The sequence below is a fragment of the Leptinotarsa decemlineata genome, unplaced genomic scaffold, assembly GCF_025532065.1.
Source record: "Leptinotarsa decemlineata unplaced genomic scaffold, Ldec_3_MD MMD2_tig00000576_RagTag_RagTag, whole genome shotgun sequence".
Taxonomy (NCBI): Eukaryota; Metazoa; Arthropoda; class Insecta; order Coleoptera; family Chrysomelidae; genus Leptinotarsa; species Leptinotarsa decemlineata.
The window spans coordinates 3,162,526-3,182,060 of NW_027412551.1; the positions used below are offsets into that span (position 1 = coordinate 3,162,526).

The window sequence follows — 19,535 nt, forward strand, 5'->3', positions numbered from 1 at the left end:
CTCTATGCATAATATCAGTGATATTTCAAAATGAAATTGATTCGTGAAGAATATCCCCAATGAGAGTGATATTATTGAGTTTCATAACATGAAACAACCTTAAACAACATTCAAAAATATTTCCTATTATTGTTATTTCTGCTTTAATCTACTTGAAAACAATCAATGCTGGAGTATAATTGAAAAGATGTTCAATAAAATCAATTTGTGAGAAAAAAGTACTCACTTGAATCTATGGGTTTTATCAAGCATGATTCCAGTTGATACTGATCCTCCAATACCAGCAATTATCATCAACGAACCCATTCTTCCAGCGTCTTCTTGGGCACCCTGTGAGGTTGTAACTGTTTTAAAAAATGAATTGCAAGTAATTTTGGTATTATTGAAAAGAACAAAATCCGGGCTGGTAGGCCGTGATCGAATGAAACTTGTACCAAATGTATTGTCTGCTACTGCAGCAGTAGTAAATTTTTCTCTGAGAGTGACATTTTTTTCCATTCATATTTCACAAGATAGATGGTGATTTGATGAAAGTAATCACCACAATAATTGTGGTGATCTAGTTATGGACCAGAACTTGTGCAGTGTCATTCGTTTTGAAAACTAATCATAATTTCTAGTGACGAACAAACAAAGTGAAATATCAATCGACCAAGGTGACCACCAACAGAAATATTATTGGAATTTCAATCATTAGTTATCATTTGGCAGTCATCTGTGTACTTTATCGATCTATCGAAAATACTTTTTCACAACAAAAATACACCAGAAATTGGAATAGAATAGAATAGTGTTTTCGGTAGAATCATTCCATACCATAGGTTTGGATTCTATTTATCTTATTTCATCGATTATTTCCTTCATACAGATGAAATGATAAAAAAATTGATGGCTAGGACACCAAAACAGAGTTTTGCAGTGATAAAACTGATAGTTATGAAATTACCATCGAGGTGTAATTATTCTTGATTTTTTCCTGACTTCCGGAGCCTCATTATGATTCATTCTCACAATTTCAATCACTGTCACTGTCCTAATCGAATCGAACCGATAAAATGAAATACTGAGAAATAGTTGTGACTGAATATTGAAACTCTCCATAAATGCTCCTACAGAAATTCAGAGGTTCAATTTGATAATATGATCATGGCAGTAACTAGACCCCAACTCTACTGAGAAAACTCAAATGAATATGTGAATCAAATAAAACACACCAATACAATGAACAGATTCAAGAGAGCGAAATAAAGAATAAATTGTCACACTTCACTGATTCAAATAACCTCACGAAAATAAGACGGTAATTCTTTAATTTAAACTCCTTCTTGATTACCAACAATTTATAAATATATAATATCGAAAAATCTCAGGATCATATCAAAATTCATTAGTAAAATGAGACATTTTTAATTCGAATGAAAACCTTATCCTGAATTTCGAAGAAATCGAAAAGAATACGCGACGTATCGGTGATGCATCTAGCCGCATCAAGCAGATCTGCCATTGTTAACGAATAAAGCTTGTCGCCTACTTGTCCAGCACGGCACGGCGCTGTGCTGGATGCTGGATGCCGGCGACGGCATCGCCCACTTGTCCAGCTACAACCAGCATACTGAAGGTGCTGTATGTTCGATTTCAAGGGAATTTCAGTTGACATCGTGCGGTGACAGAAACATGTCTATCACTAGCAGTTCTGGCGAAGAAGTTGTCATTATTCTGTCCGCATTATTGAATATAGAAGAAAATACTCACAAAAAAGAATATTGTGGGTCCATCCCATTAATCAAAAGAGGGCAAATCTAGAAGAGTTTCATCATCTTCTCAACGACCTGAAAGAAGAACATTCCACTTCTGGATGTTCTATAGCCTGCCGTAACAAGCAACTCAATTTTTCTTCTTCCATTTTCATAGGTACCGTCTGATACTGTGCTGTCAACTGAAGGAATAGCAAAACAGAGAGACAGATACTTCCCAGGCACGTTTAGATAAGTTGATGCTGACAAGCGCTGGCCGGCGACGCGCTCACTTGGCCAGTCCGTCACAGCATGTACCGTTATTTGCCGGACAAGATCGGAGAGCTGGAATCCTTTCCGGCGGCGGACGCTCTTACGCTAGTTGCACACACACCGTTTTTGAACGGCCAGTATAAAATCGGCCGATATTTTATTGGTAGCGGGTGCTTGCACACTCACCGGATTTTTATCAGTCAAAGAATCAGTTGCTTTGTTGTCGTAATTAGCATGCACTACCAAAACGAAGTTAATGCATAGTAACTACAATTTCACCGAGCATTCGAGACTGGAATGGTCGGTAAAAAACCGGTGAGTATGCAAGAGTGTATTTAGTCATGTACGCCACAACTTCCCGGTACTGCCGGCGATACAGTGGCAGTTGACGGCTACTCACCGGTATTTTACCGGCGACGATCACCGGTCGGCGTGTGTGCCAGATCCCGTTCCCACATGTGGTTCACTATTGGAATTTGGACGGTGAATACCGGTGAGCAGCCGTCCACTGCCACTGTATCGCCGGCGTACGTGACGTGACGGCGTACGTGACTAAATATACTCTTGCATACTCACCGGTTTTTTACCGACCATTCCAGTCTTGACTGCTCGGTGAAATTGTAGTTACTAGGTATTAACTTAGTTTTGGTACTGCGTGCTAATTACAATTTCAATGGGTGACCGGTAAAAATCCGGTGAGTCTGCAAGCACCCGCAACCAATAAAATATAGGCCGATTTTATACCGGTCGTCCGTGTGTGCAAGTAGCCTTTATCTGTTCCATGCCGAGCGTTTGTCCATTAATTTTCACTGTTCCAATCCTATCATTATTTTGACGAGACGGGCCGTACTGTGCTGTGCCGGAGAATTGAGCGACAAGCTTAAAACCTCAATTATTAACGGACTCTGTTCATATATTCGAACATTGTATTTTGAAATAAATAATTTTGCTTAAAATTCTCATTATTCTGGTAACAAAATTTATTCAATTTGAGATTGGACATTTTGTTCTTACAAGGATGTATTCAACTGAGAATATCTCAGTGAATAATCTTTTCGAATACCACTCAACCTGAAACTTTTCTCAAATAAATGTCCATTTTTTCAAACTCATTGCTAAAAAACAAAGTTTGTTTTGAGAAATGGGAATTTATCGATACAATTTTGAGGACTTGTGGTATAATTATTGATGATTTCAACTATGAGCAGTTTTTTCTCTCAAGGAAGTGTAAGTGTAGAAAGATATGACATTGGAGTTGAGAAATAGTGATTTGCAACATCATTTTCAAGTATGTCATATCATTCTCCAAAAAAAAATGATAACTCAAGTTTCAATATTTCCTTGGAGTTCAAATTTTCATTTCCAGATCATTGAAGAACTCTGACAAAGGAAATACCGAAATTTGGAAAATTTATTTCATGTGTTAAAAAACTTTCATTGCTAGTATCAACACCAAATAAATATTGTCAATCGATTGAGTGGTTGTCATTTTCATTGCTAATGATGTATATTATACATTGATAATTAATGGATTGTGACTCACTGGGAAGTAACTCAATACCAATTGATTCAGAAATGTTCCAATAACGCAATATATTGCGACGTTAAGTCCAAATGCTATGTTATGTACATGGAAGGCTTCATTTTTCATCAGATCTTTCAGTGATTTCACAAATACGGAAACAGTTACATCGTTTCGGTTATTTCTTTCTTCGAACATTGCCATACTTGGTGGATTCAAAGGCTGTTCTGGAAAATCTAAAATAGAATTGAAAAAATGAAATAAACTCGTGACACTTTGGAGATTATGATATATAATCATTGTGAAATTTCGCGAAATTTGATCGCTTCAAAATGAAAACAAGCGGCGCGAAATTCCGGTAATTGATAGAGCTATTGAGACAAATCTCAATACATTAGTACACACTCATTACAAGAAATGTGGCCACTACGATGGGCGTGAGTCGTACAAGTGCTCGGAGAATATGTATTTGATTTAGTAATGAAACAGGAGTTAGTAGAAAAAATAGCAATTTTTTATACCCGCCACTTTCCCAGTTATCTCTGAGGAACTAAATAAACCTAAGTGTGACGAGTTCTGTATCAACCCAAAAAGTACTGAACAACATGTATCTAATAGAAATAATGAATGTGTACTCTACCATCAGAATATTCAGTGTCTGCGCAATAAGATTGTTCAGTTAGATGTGATAACAGAACAGGAATTACTTTGTGACTTGTTATTCTTTTCTGAACATTGGCAAAATAATGACCAACTGGTTGTAACGAAGCTGAAATATTTCAGTTTATGTACTAGTTTCTCTAGAAGAGAAACCAAAAATGGCGGTGTAGCAATTTTTAAAAATGATGCAACTAGCTTGGAATTTGCTGACCTAAACCTAAAACACGTATGTGTCAAGGTGTTCTTGAATGCTGCGGCATCAGATCACAACAAAATAAAACCTTTATCTGTATGTATAGACCACCAATGGGAGATTTCCAGTTGTTCTTAGACTTACTTGAAGGATTATTGACACTAATTTGTAAGGATAATGAGAAAGTTATTATAGGAGGGGATTTTAATATAAATTTTTCGAAAAGTGAGTCAAATAGGAACCACCTAGATGATGTAATAGCCCCGTACAACATAATGTGTACAATATATGAACCAACCTGAGTGGCAGCCTCCTAGAGCACGTGCATTGATAATTTTCTCATAACCAAAATAGCAGATTACAAGGTAAAGATCAAGGATTTCCATTTATTAGATTACTATGGACATATAATTGGATTTCCAACAAAAAATACCACCAATAACTTCAATGTTCCAAGTTCTTATTATATAAGTTTCTCAGAGAAAAATATCTCAGATTTTAAAATACTACTGGGAAACGAGAACTGGCAGAATGTTTACAAGGAAACATGTCCTAACGAAGCATATAATAGATTTCATGAAATCCTTCAATATTACATTGAGGTATCTTCTCCACTGAAACAGACAAAAAAAAATAAAGAAAGTCAACTCTAACCCCCTTACCCCCGAACTCTATAACCATAAGAACATGGCTTCTCTATATTCAGAATGCGCGAGAGTGAACGAAAATTTCAAGGGTATATGTCGCCAAGTAACTTTAACATACAGGGATAAACTAAAGCAGAATAATCAAAGATGCATTGAGCATAAGATAAATAGTTTTCACAATAAATCAAAAACCATGTGGCAAACTATAAATAATATTCAGAAAAAAACTATAAGCCCAAAGATATTTCCATTTTTAGTAGAGAACATAAGGTGTTGACATGGCTAACAATTTTAATGCTCATTTCACGAAAGCGGAAGAACAAAGAGAATATGATCTCAATTTTATGGAAAATACAGTCGCACTATGCCCAAACTCCATATTCCTCCACCCAATCAAGAAATATGAGGTTTTTGATTTAATAAATGAATTAAATAATTCTAATGTTAGTGGATATGATAAGGTCTCAAACAATCTTCTGAAAAAATGCATGAAAGAAATAGTCTACCCCCTGACCTATCTGATAAATCTTTCCATGGAACGGGACATGTTCCGGGTGAAATTAAAAGTTGCAATCGTTACCCCGATCTTTGAAAAAGTAGACTCAAATGGCTATGAGAACTTTAGAGGGGTAAGTCTTCTCTCTATTATATCCAAGGTATACGAAATGAATATTAAAAATCAGTTACTATTGTTTCTCCTCAAGAATGAATTACTTTCGACAAACCAGCATGGTTTCATGCAAAATAAAAGCACGGAAACAGCTTTATATGATTTCATAGAACACGTAGTAACAGCCTTGGATAACAAACTGCGAATTTGTGGTTTGTTCATCGATTTTTCCGGAGCATTTGACTGTGTGGATCACTATGTACTAATCCAGAAAATGCATCGCTAAGGGGTTCGTGGAGTTGCCCGAGATTGGATGGTGTCATATCTAGAGAACAGGTCACAAACAGTGAGAATTCAAGGTGTTCACAGTAAGTCCTTGGCCTGCAAGCAAGGAGTTCCACAGGGGTCTATACTCGGACCACAGCTTTTTCTCATTTATGCAAACGACTTGATACAATACCTAAATAGTCTTTCAAAGGTACATATAGTTGCATATGCAGCAAAATATATGAAGATAGCCAACTAGAGGTGACATCCAAACCAGAAACAAAAATGCTAGGTCTTAGTCTAGATCATAAGCTGAATCGGGTCCTCATATAGATTCACTATGCGATAAACAACAAAAGAACTGTTATACACTGAGATTTATATTGAATCATTGTGGAAGAGAGGTGCTCCTAAATATGTACTATGCAACTATTGGCTGTTACTTGCTCTATGGAATTTTAAATTGGGGTATGAGCTTCTCTGCTCAAAGAGTATTTATATTACAAAAGCCCGCGGTCAGAATAATTGCTAGTTTAGGATGGCCACACTCATGTAGAAGCTCATTCAAAGAGCTGGAAATACTCACAGTTGCTGGTCTGTATATATATGAGATGTGTCTCTACGTTCATGAGAATAAAACAAAGTTTTGCGCAAACCAGCAAGACCATCCATACGCTACTAGAACGAGAGGGTTGTTGATAGCGAATCCTCACTGAACCTCCCTCTATCAGAAGAGTCACCTATACCTTGGACCCAAACTGTATAATAAGCTAGATGTTTCTATTAAGGACTCAATGAACATCTGCATTTTCAAAAGGCAATTGAAAAAATATCGAAAGAAACTGCTACACCGTTGACGAGTTTTATTAGTTACTCTCGATAAAAAAAAACTGTTAATTACCTTCATATGTACAGTTTAGTATGTGTCGTGTTTTGTTGTTTTATATTTATATATATTTATTTTTACCTATACATGGACGTCTTCCTTGTTACGATATGTAAATGTTCATTGTAATGCTCTCATACTGTTCAACAAGTGAAATAAATATTATTATTATTATTATTATTTATTCGATCTCAAAGAAATATTGTATTTAACTTTATTTTTAATTGAGATCTCTACATATAGTATCTCTATCTCTATATTTTCAATAATAAGGATATTTCAGCAAAAAGGTACCTGTCAACGGTAAGTCGGTTAAGAAATTCCACAAACATTTTACTTTACTGTGGTGAATACCAACCACTCACCCTTAATTGATAACTAATTCACACTTCACTTCCTGTTTGTATTTCTTGAGGGTTTTTGTCTATTTGAAGTGAGCTGGAGCGAATGTGAAAATTTTTTGCCTATAATAACCCCAAGATATTTGTGTCACACGTGTCTCGAAAAATTTTATATGAAGATTTTGATTCAGAGCAGATCTCTGAGGTGAATTTATGTTGTGAATTTACATAATATTTGTACTAGTTGATGAAGAATATACATTTGATGTTCAATAGTTTTGTTACATGGTAATGTAGGTATGTTGAGATGCGCCTTTTTTGTTCATTTGGGATTTGTGAGATACCGTTCATCGGATGAGATTTTTAATCGTCAATGATATATGAAGCGCCTATTCGATGTATGATCCATTTGACCATAAGTTCAAAGCGTGGTTGGTTATCTATATTTACAATAGTTGAACGAAATGATCAACATTCTCTGTTAGAACTATAGTGTATTTCTGAAATGTTTTGATGTGAATTTTCATCGTAAATTTTTGTACAGTAATAACTACAGGGCTCAATGCTTCTTCTTGTGGTACTCTAATAGTACTGTCAACTAGTTGTCTGATATTTCTATCAAATTGAATGGGAAAACTGATAGAAATACTCCACTTACGTTCGTTCTTTCCACTTACGCGATATATGCTTAACATGAAATATTAAAGTGAGCATTGTTATTCATTATCAAATGATTTTCTCGTCCATTATCTGATTTAAAAAAAAATAGAAAAAGATGGATTCACTTCAGATTCACTAAATGATCAGTAGAGTGTAACTGGCGAATCATTTTTGAATAAATTTTTTGAATGAATTTCGAAATAAATCTTCGTTGTTGGTACAAACACTCTGTGAATCTATATTCCACCCATAAATGATATTAAATATCATTGTGAGCTATAATTGTACAGTCTCACAAGACATACATTTGAATATATTCTGCAGAGTGTTTTCTATATTGACAGCTCTCATTCAATTATCTGACGATTTCGATCTGACGCAAATTCACGGCCATTATTATGAATTGCAAAAAACATTCGCCATTTTGAAATACTCAAGCGCGTCAGATTAAGATATATATGGTTCATCTTCATATTTTAGACGTACTGTCTCATAATCTGACGATTATCTAGAGGGATTCGCTTAATCTGACAAAAACATGATATTTTTATTTTTTTAAATTTTTTTTAATTCATCGAACTCAATTAATGGAAAAGCTCAGGAAATAGCATGCAAATAAATAAGTGTATTATTTTTCAAGTAGTAAGAAAATAATTTTAAAAAAATGCTCAAAAAAATTCAATTAATTCTTCTTCATCAGTTATTCAATTGAATAATTGAATAATTAATAATTGATCCTTTATTCCTCACAGGCGGCCTTATATATGGGGCTCATATTTGGTGGAGGTACTTAACCGGGCACAAAGTATCCCCCTGTATATTAATCTGCCGCGCTTTAGTAAATCCCGAAATCCCCGCTTGGGCTCCCCTTTTATAAGTCTGTAAAAATATTCTCGGGCAGTCAAGCGGCGTTGAAAGCTCTTGGCTTCTACCGAGCAACGTCTAAATAGGTAGCAGATTGGCAAAAACGACTCTCTTCGATAGGAACACTCAACAGACTGTCTCTTGTCTGGATTCATGAGCATACTGGACTGGAAGGCAATGAGGCTGCTTACTCCCTTTCAAAGGTGAGTGTTGCAAGAAGCTTCATCAAATCAGAACCTGTCATCGGTATCGGTTTAGGCTTCGCCAAACAAACATTGATCACCTGAATGGCAAGAAGATTCATGGACTTCTGGCTGAATGTTTCATGATTGGCTCATTTCAAGGCGTTTTTTCACCTTACGAAGCTTGATACCAAACAGTTGTTGGACTACAGTAAGCATGAACTACGATGTCTAACAGGCCTTCTCACAGGTTACTGTCATTTGAATCATCACATGCAGAGACTCGGACTGTCGGAAGACAGTGTAGTACTATTTTACTAGTCAAGCCCTGTCAATTGATACCCATATTGAGGTAGTTATGGAATAAAATGGAATCCGCCATTTTGTAGCTGCAGTCATCTCTGATTTACAATAATACATCAATGATCATAAAAACTGAATGTCTGTACCAAATATCAAATCAATCTGTCAACAGGAAGGGAGTTAAAACTTCAATTGCTAAATTTGACCCAAATAAACAAACAGGGAAACCCAAATAAAACCGAATAATAAAATAAGTTTATTATATCTGTTCCAATACAGAATTTGATATGCAAGAGATGAAATATGTCTATAGTCTATTTCAAAAGAGTGTAGAGTAATAAAATCTCATTAAGTATTCAAAAGCGCTACAGGGTGATCCGTCAATAAATTCTGTCACTTCCCTAGTCCGCATTGCAAAATTATGTCTTTTCATAAAGAGCAGGTAGGTATCACCCTGTTTTAAGGGATTTGTCCATTGTTATCGACGGATAAATACTGAGCCAGAGGCGCGCTAGTGGGATAATTGCCAAAAGAATATGCATTCATAAAAATTATATTAAAGGAAATAAAAATTTAATACAGCAGAACAGTGTTATTAAAAAAATATAAAATGTAACAATAAAATATATACGAACCGAAATCGGGAAATACTCACAAACACACACGAACGAACTTTACGTATTGAAACACTTGTGGGGACTTTAAATCAATTTATTCACAAAAACGACAAGAACTTTACTGGATACGTTATTACAATTTGACACTTGAACAATACTAAAACTGTGAACTTCCCTTAACGTTTAACAACACTCTATTTATACCCTAATTGAATGTTCTAGAGATTACTAGGTACAATTTTCGAGAACCTTCCGAGAAAATAATTATTCAGACTACCCTTAATTCTAAACCCTAACCTAAGCAAAAGTGTCACTGTCACTGATACACTGGTCTCTGTCCAGATTGCTTATCCCGCTACAGTATATTTACAATTCAATTAAATTATTCTACATCAGTATAGTCTTCATCCGAAGAACTGTCATCATCCCCTGGTGTTATAATTATAGGGTCAACCACCTGATCGACCAAGTTGTCCAGTTCCCACATTTTATCTTCCTCTTTTAAAACATGCTGGATTGCTTTTTGCCAGTTTTCTGATGTGATTTCCATAATGGCTTGATCAAACAATACCTTGACATCTTTCATTTTAAATGTGGTATTGTGCCTTGCAACATATCCTTTAACTTGTGCCCATATAAGTTCTATAGGATTTAATTCGCAATGATATGGCGGTAGGCGCAGCACAGTTACTTTATACTTTTCTGCTACATCTTCTACGGCATATTTCATGAAGCGAGATTTATGTTGTTTTACTATGGCTAGTAGTTCCTTCTTTACTGAATTCGTCTCAAACTGAATACCTTTATTTGACAGCCAGTTAATAATTTCTTGCTTTCTCCAAGCTGAAGTTGGTACCTTCTCTAAGCGCCTTGAATGGTAGCTTGCATTATCCATAACCACGACCGAATCAGCTGAAAGAAATTTTAACATTTCCCCGAAGTAGTCTTCGAAGACATCCGAATTCATGTCCTCATGATAATCTCCCGTCCGGCACGACTCAAAGCTTAACAAATCTTCTTTTAAAAATCCGTCTTCGCTTCCAATGTGAGCAATTATAAGCCTCTTCCCTTTTCCCGAAGGCACTTTAATACCCGTCGAAAGGCCTTCTATGAAAGCTTGGCGAGAACTTGTTATATTTTTATCTTGCCACATTTTTTTGACTATATAACCTTCGTTTATCCACGTCTCATCAAGATAAAAAATTTTCTTTTGCTCTCTGCGGTACTGCTTTATAATTGTCAAATATTTTCGTCTCCAGCAAACAATTTCATCACTTTCCAGTAATAGTGCCTTTCGATTGTGCTTTTCCCAGGCAAAATTCATACTTTTTAAAGTTTTCCATAAAAGTTTTCTGGATATCAAAGGAATATCGTTATCTTGGCTTATCTCGATAAATATTTTTTCAAGAGTGGGTATTTCCTTTTTAAAATAAAACGAATGAACTTTTCTTCGAATGTCACATTTGGTGTCTTCATCTAAGATTTTTATTGGTCTTCCTGATTTTCTCTTGCATGGACTTACCTGGCCTGATATCTTTCTTTCTCGCAATAATTTAAAAATCGTGGACTGTCCAATTCCAGTCATTCGGGCACATCGCTCAACACTTTCTTGCACAGACAAACTAGGGTGATCGTGTTTTATGCAATCATATACATTTAAAATTATAACTTTTTCGCAAACAGATAGCGGAGAATTTTTTACACTTCTTTTCTTTGGAGTAAATGTCCCCATTTTATAACTTTTTCACTATTTCTATATCACAATATCACTGTACGTTTAATTGGTGTAGTAACAATTACTATTATAACTCGAATGTTTAAGACACCATTACAATATATTTAAACCCTTTTTCTTAATTACCTGGGTTTAATAGGTATTGCATGATTGGTGGGCAGGGTCAAAAAGGGATTATTATAATGACATGGCACCTCGGAACTAAGTGTTAACCCTTTTTTGAGAAATCATGCTCAAGTATATGAACCCAAATTGCATATTAAATAAGTTTACAAGAACCACTAAAATTAATCTTAATCTTTTTTTAAGAAATTTTACTTACCTAAATACATGTAGGTACTTAGTTTTAGACCAAATTACTTCCCAAAAATGGCCTTTTATTATTATCTATGTCTGTAATTTTTAATTTACTTTAATTATTAAGTTTAATAATCCTAAGATTTGCCTACGCCCATGGACGACAACGAAATTCAGGCAAATTTTATGACACTTCATGATTTATTACTCTACACTCTTTTGAAATAGACTATAAGAACTGAAAACAATATTCAGAATATATTCATATAGATAGAGCATGTGTATCTGTCAATGAATAAAACAGATCTTGTGTTTTTTTCTCATCTGCTATAAACCAGTTTCTCTTTTATTCTGACGAAATTGAGTTTTAAGTCTTTTCTTGGTTGATTTCTTGCTGGACAAAGTCAACTTTTTCACTAAGAACTTTTTTGTTTTACTCACCTGAAAACTTTGAAAACGATGAATTTTGGATACTTATATTTTCCAGTACAATGATTTTGTCTTGAAAAATCTATGCTTATACACTATTTATGAACTTCATGAGAGTAATAATCACTTTTAATTTAGAAGGAAATATCAACATCATCGTTTCATTTATGGAATATGAAAAAAATTAAAAATGCAAACATTTTGAATTGTTCATTGAAAAAAAAATCACAAATACTCACAGAAAAATACGATGAGCACTAAAGGTGTTGAAAGAAGAAATAAACCCCAACACATCACCTTGAGATCGGCGGCAACTTCATCCATATTATCGCTATCGCGTACCATGATCGGAGGAACCAAATAACTCATTGCAGTTCCCAAAGTCATACCAAGGATACCTAGAGAACACACTGTTGATATCTACAATTGAAAATAACTGGGTTACAACTTTATAATTCATAAACTCATATAATTCATAAACTCTACTAACTCTTGCAGGCAAGACTTCTTAAATGCAAAGCTACAGGTAAATTATAAAGCCCATAATATAGAAAAAAAAATCGAACGGTTTTCCGCAGGATATCTGGATAATAGAGAAATATTTTCCCAAATACAAACCAGCAGAAAAACTGTATTCAAAACATTTTTTTCTATTAGTAACATCGCCAATCAGGACCAGGCAAAAATAACCTTCGACGACTTCATCGAATCCCGAGCACAAATTTTATGCTGACAGAATTAATCGACTGTTCCATTCCACAACGATTGTTTGAATTACTAACTGAATAGAGGAAAGTGTCTTTTGTAAAATTCATATAAAAGTATTTGTCTCGAAAGTAATTTTCTTCCTTGTAATTCAATGTTTATGTGAGAGTAGCTTCTTTGTATGATCCACACTTATCTGGAATTGATTGCTTCCTTCAATTCTTTTGGACGATTCCCACATTTTTTGTAAAATGATGGAGAAGTAGAAAGCCAAAACTTGTTTTCCCAAAAATAATCTATTCAAAAATATGCCCCTTCCATCTCAAACAAGATGGCTGGGATTTAATCAAATGAGCGAATGAATGTCATTGGGCACTGTCATCGATTAAACCCATTCGTGACATAAAGTAATGATTTTATGAATGAGTTGAGTGGTTCAACTTATGATATTATCCAAATTTCGTGCTTTATGCCAAAACATCGGATGTCCAACAGTGAAGATAACAGTTTTCCAAGTAAGTGAAATTCAGTATATCGTGTAGCCATTCTGTGAATGATATCTGATTCAATTCCATAACAAGTGTTTGAAATATAAACTGATTAGAGAAAAGTGTTTTTTGTATAATTCAGTATTCATATGAAAGTATTCGTTTCGAAAGTATTCTTCTTTCATGCAATCCATTGTTTACAGGATAATTGCTGTTTCGATAAGGCTTTTTCAACCTGTGGAAGATCAATATAAACCCTAACAAGAGTCAGGCAATACTGTTCACCCGGAGGAGGGTACACTCGGAAGGAAATGTCATCTTCAACGGGCAAGGGATTCCGTGGACCAACAAAGCTTGATACTTGGAGTCAACCTAAACAAGGATTAACGTTCAGGTCTCACGTATGGCAGAGAATAGGAATGGAGAGATCTGCCCGACAAAACCTATTACCAATAATAGGTCGAAGAAGCAACTTGGGACTGAAAATGAAGCTGCTGATGATAAAGACCGTAATATTACCGATAATCCTGTATGCCTGCACTGCCTGGGGACAGTGCGCAGCGACATACAGAAGACAGATCTAGTCGTTTATGAACGCGTGCGTAAGGGCCGCCGTAAACGCTCAAAGATATGTACCGAATAGGTACATATTCCGGGATCTATTTAAAAAAAATCTGTTTTTCCGTTAATCAGCTGTCGCCCCCATACGAACGACAACTCTCAGAAGTTGAGAAATTTGTGCGAGCTAAGGACTAACGAGGTCTTACCATTTAACGAGTGATTCCTAACACGGTTGCAGAATCATCCCAGCTCCAAACCGATAAATTCTCACGAGAAAAATATCTGGTCGAGGCAGGAATCGAACCCACGGTCTTCCGATCGTGAGTCGGGCGCACTAACACTGCGGCCAATTCCGCGGCCAATCTAGACCTGAACATACACTACGTGGACGCATACATGAGGAAACACGCAGAGAACACGTCCGATAGAATTCGAGCGCACGACAACCCAGCGCTAAGCGACTTACATAACGCACTGAACAGGGATGACCCCAGATTCCAAGAGAGGGACAAACACAGGAGGCCAACAACAACGAAGCAGAACCAAAAACCACCCTCGAGAATCGCTGTGAGGCGGCTCCGGTAAATATTAAAATTTCTCAACCAGACCACAAATCAATCTCATTTCCAGATTGACTAAGAACCAACATTTGCTCGTGAATAAAAAGACACTCGTCTTCGGTTAGTTTTTGGGGACCCCATGCAATAATTCAGTTAGGAAAGTCATGATAAAACAATTCAACACATCAAAAAGTAAAATCACCTAGAGGCTGACTTTCGACCAAAGAAGGTCAGATGTCAATCTTGCTGAAGTGCCCATCAATAAGTTGTGGACCGCTCCGGAGGAGCGGGGGTGGATGGACAAGATGGAATGTTCTGCATACATTGACCTTGTGGAGAAGATTTCAACTCAGGGTACTCAACCCGGGAGGGGGCATGGGGGTATGAGGCTTTTTCTTCCAGTTTGTGTCTGAAAGTTACTTCTTTGCATGATATACACATCTTTGAATAGAGTTCATTATTTGGAATTGACTGCTTCCTTCCTGTATTTGAAAGATTCCCACATTTTTTCGTATGAAGATGTAGAAGTTGAAAGCCAGAACATTTAAAAAATAATACACTAAATTATTATGAATGGAAGCAAAGTTACTAGTTATATGAATGATTTTTCACCTACTGACTCAGTGAAGTGGAATATTTGCCCTTTTCAGTGATATAAACCATAGCTAAGAGGAAACTAATTCCAATACAACTGTGTGAAATATTTTCGTACAGTTCAGACTGTGAAAAAAATATGACCTACTCGAAATTTTGTTCATACCCCATTATCTCCATTGTGATAGAACGCTTCAAAACGTTCAATAAACCTTGATCGAGAAAATGATCATTGGCGCTCGCCGGGTTACCGTTCATTTGATTTTCATTTTCACTTTCAGTTCATCGAAAGTATTTTTAGGTATTTTTGATTCATTGAGAGTCATTATTATTATTGCGTTTACATTGCGAACCGGAAAGTACTCCTACCAAAAATAAAGAAAATGCCAAAAAAAGTTTGCCGCTAGTTTTTTTCCCACAGACATACATCCAATTTCGAAAGGTAATTCTATTTGAAAGAAAATACATTGAATTGTAAAGAAATTAAACCCGACCATTTCTAGAATAGTTTTCCATACCTGTACACTTTTTATATTCAGTAACTATCCCATCATCAACTTATCTGAATATCTATAACTAGTCCATATTTGATATTTCCAAATATTACTCAGTTGAAGTGAGTGAAAGAAAGTGAAAAAAAATTGAAATAACGTATAATTTAGATTCAACGTTATGTAAATAATTAACTTCAATGATACAAAATAGAACAACAATGATGCAGTTTTAGAAATAGTATAGTGTTGTGTTAGGTCAGAAGTGAGTGGGTCTATTCGACGCTCCACCGCATCCCGCAATGGTTTATTGTTGCTAAAACCTACTCACACTCGGCCAAATGAACCCAAGTTCCTAACAGTCTCTGCCGAACTCTTAAAACCTTATTCGGTGCCCAGCGGGCCGGGCACAAAGTATGTGCTCTGTTGTTTCCAAACAGAGGCGACACACACTGTCTTCCGACAGTACAAGTCTCTACATATGATGATTCAAATGACAGTGACCTGTAACAAGGCCTGTTGGACATCGTAGTTCGTCCCTATTGTAGTCCATCAACTGTTTGGTATCAAGCTTCGAAAAGTGAATAAATGCCTTGGAGTGAGCCAATCCTGAAAGTTTCTGTCAGAAATCCATGAATCTTCTTACCATCCAGGTGTTCAATGTTTGTTTGGCAGAGCCTAAAGCGATGCCCATGACAGGTTCTGCTCCGATGAAGCTGCTTGCAGCATCTTCCTTTGCAAGGGAGTCAGCAGCCCTATTGCCTTCCAGGCCAGTATGGCCAGATATCCTGACCAGTCTTCCTATCGAAGAGAGTCATTTTTGACAATTTGCTACCAATTGAGACGTTGCTCGGTAAGAGCCAAAAGCTTCCAACGCCGCTTGAGTGTCCGAGAATATTTTTATTGACTTGTATATGAGGTTGGATTCTTCCAATCTCTCCACACACAATTCATTATCGAAGATTTCTGCTTGAAATACAGTCGCATAGGTTCCTAGGCAGGTTGATATCTCTGTCCTGGGTCTGCGACTGAAAACACCTGCACCAGAACCGGAAGGTGTTTTTGATACATTTGTGAACCAACAACTATCTGCTCTTAATATTTCCTTCTCACGGAGGATCAAGTTCTCTCTATTCGGGAACAGTACTTGATAAGGCAGTTCGTAGTTGACAGTTGGAGGCATGAAGTCAGAGGTCATTTCCAGAATGATGTAACTTCCAATGTCAACCAACAGTATGTTGCACTCTATATTGAATTGATTTGTGCAATTGACAATGTGCACAATTCTATATGCAGTCCATCTAGCCACTCTCTCCAGATAAAATGTGGAGAGGAGGTAGATCTAGAAGGATCTCCATGGCCGCTGACAGTGTGGTACTGATGGCACCGCTGATGGCCAGACAAGCCTGTCTCTGTGAGCCAGAAAGCTTCGCCTGGGCCGTTTTCTGTGAAGTTTCGTACACCAGGCAATTGCACCATAAGTGATCACTAGTCTGATCATCATCAAATAAATCCAATGGATTTGTTTGGGACCTAAACCCCAAGTTTCAACACAAATCCTTCGACATGTCCATAGGGAAAGTCTGGCTTTGTGTAAAACTTTTTCCAAGTGAGCGTTCCAGATAAGTTTTCATCAAGGTCAATGCCAAGATATTTTACCTTCGTTCCAAATGGAATGACCTCACCATTGAGGAAAAGAAGAAATAGATCGTCCAATTATCTCCTCCTGGTGAAGGGGATTATCACAGTTTTGCTGGGGTTGACATACTTCTGCTCCCTCAGGCACCAACTGTGAACAACGTCCAACGTGCTTTAGAGGATATTACAAGCTTTCTTTCCTGACATGGACCTTGCTGAAATGACAAGGTCATCTACATGAGCTTCAGATCTACTTTCCTTATGTCAAGGGCATCAATCAGACTATCCATCAGAAGCGACCACAGAAGGGGAGATAGTACCCCACCTTGAGGGCAGCCTCTGGTGACTCTGAAGCTAATGGATTCGCCTTGAAGAGTAGTAGTTGCAGTTATGTTCACCAACATGGCACAGATCTAGCCAGTTATGGTCGATTCTATACCTTTCCTAGCCAGAGACGATCCTTCAATATCGAGAAATATAGCAACCACAATCTCCTTGTTGTCGAGGGATTGGGAGATTTTCTCTACGAGGTTATTCAATGCTAAATCTGTCGATTTGCCGGTTTGATAAGCATATTGGTGGTTTTCAGGGGGATGCATATAATGCCAACCTCCTGATGTGTCCGTCCACTATCCTTTCAAGTCCTTTCGAAAGAAAGGATGTAAGGCTGATTGGTCGTACCGATTTAGAGTGTGGGTCTTTCCGACCCACTTTATATACCACCCTTGCTGCCAACCAACTGGGTGGTATATAGTTACACGCCAGACTAGCTCTGTACAATTTCATGAGAATAAGTAAAATTATTTCCAGTCTGTTTCAAAGGATACCTCTCTAGGAAATTTGGAGAGCTGAAACGACTTGATAGCCTATTCAACTGCCGGTGCTGTGATAACCTTCTTGACGACCTCCCAATTGTTCTTCTTTGGGTATTTAGCACCCTCGAAGATGGGAGGTATATTATTATCGAGGGTCAGATTTCCAGTAATAGTGTACTACTGATTCAATAAGCATTTTCACACTTATGTGTGAATACTGTGAGAAAAATATATATGAAATATATGACTTGGTGACTTATCATCAATAATTTTTTTAGATACTTCAAATGTTGGTTTTGGTCATGGACTGAAATGAAAGAGCTATTCATTATCACTGATCATCGGATTTTTTTTCAATTCTTCCCATATCAGTATTACTAATAATGGTTCTAAGCACATCAGAAGAAATACACATTTTCGTTCGTTGATTAAGGAGACATGTATTTTCATCAATTAAAAAAAATTATATCTGATATGTGACATTTTCATGAAGTTCAATATATTTCAATCATGAAAAAATTGCAAACAAGATTTATGAATCATTTTCATGATCATCATCTCATCACGTACATAATTTTACGTGATGAGATGATGATTCTGATCTGTTCATAGACAATCCAATGCATGCATTTATTTTTCGATAACGTATTCGAAAAACACTTCATTGTGAGATTTTCACAAAACAGTTTTACAAAACACAATGTTTCGCGTGTCTTTAGTGAAGACACGCCCGAAGAAGCCATTGTGTGGAGAAACACGTGTTGCGTTTTTGTAAAACTGTTTAGTGAAAATTTCACAATAAAGTGTTTTTTGAATACGTTATTTATGGATTTTCATCAAGTATCGGCCAATTCTATCATAAATTTTATTCTTCGATAATATTATATTTGGACAAAGAGAAAATGTGGCAGTTTTCCTCTTGAAACTAAAGGTTTCAAGAGGAGTACAATAGTGGTTTGAATGAAGGTAAAGCCTCAACGACATAACAATTTGGGAATTTCTAATCGGATAAAAATCTGTTAAAATATGTTTTTCCGTTAACCTTGTGCGAGCTAAGGACCAACGAGGTCTTACGTTTCAACGTGTGATTCTAAACACGGGTTGGACGATGGGAAGTGAAAATCGATCGTCCGGCCTTGCGGTTGGAACCACCGGTTCACACAGCAACCGATTGAGTGAATGGAGTAAAACACACACGTCAACCCATCAGGCTACCATCTTGCCATATTAAAGAGCAAAGGATATTATTAAAAAAAGAATTATTTTATTTTATTTCGAGAAGAAAACGTTCTGCGCATATTCAACCCTTCAGTCATTCCCAGATGTCAGTTGTTGAATAATGTATCATCTAAATTTAGCTGTATATTTGAAACTTATTTGAAACTAGTGAATCACTCTGACGCACACGCATTATAGAAAAATTTTCGATATGTAGGGTACATAATTGCTATTTTCGTAAAAAAA

At 36.4% G+C, this 19,535-nt stretch overlaps 1 protein-coding gene across 2 annotated transcripts in view; it reads right to left on the reverse strand.

Moving 5' to 3' along the window:
- The window catches only part of LOC111515186 (uncharacterized MFS-type transporter C09D4.1), a 37,264-nt gene that overhangs the window by 8,555 nt on the left and 9,174 nt on the right, over nucleotides 1–19,535 (reverse strand). For both annotated transcript variants that reach the window (XM_074174278.1, XM_074174277.1), the window contains 3 exons: nucleotides 12,459–12,639; nucleotides 3,550–3,764; nucleotides 227–330 (listed from right to left, as the gene is read on the reverse strand). In XM_074174278.1, the coding sequence (XP_074030379.1) occupies nucleotides 227–330; nucleotides 3,550–3,764; nucleotides 12,459–12,639 (500 nt within the window). The remainder of the gene's footprint in view (nucleotides 1–226; nucleotides 331–3,549; nucleotides 3,765–12,458; nucleotides 12,640–19,535) is intronic.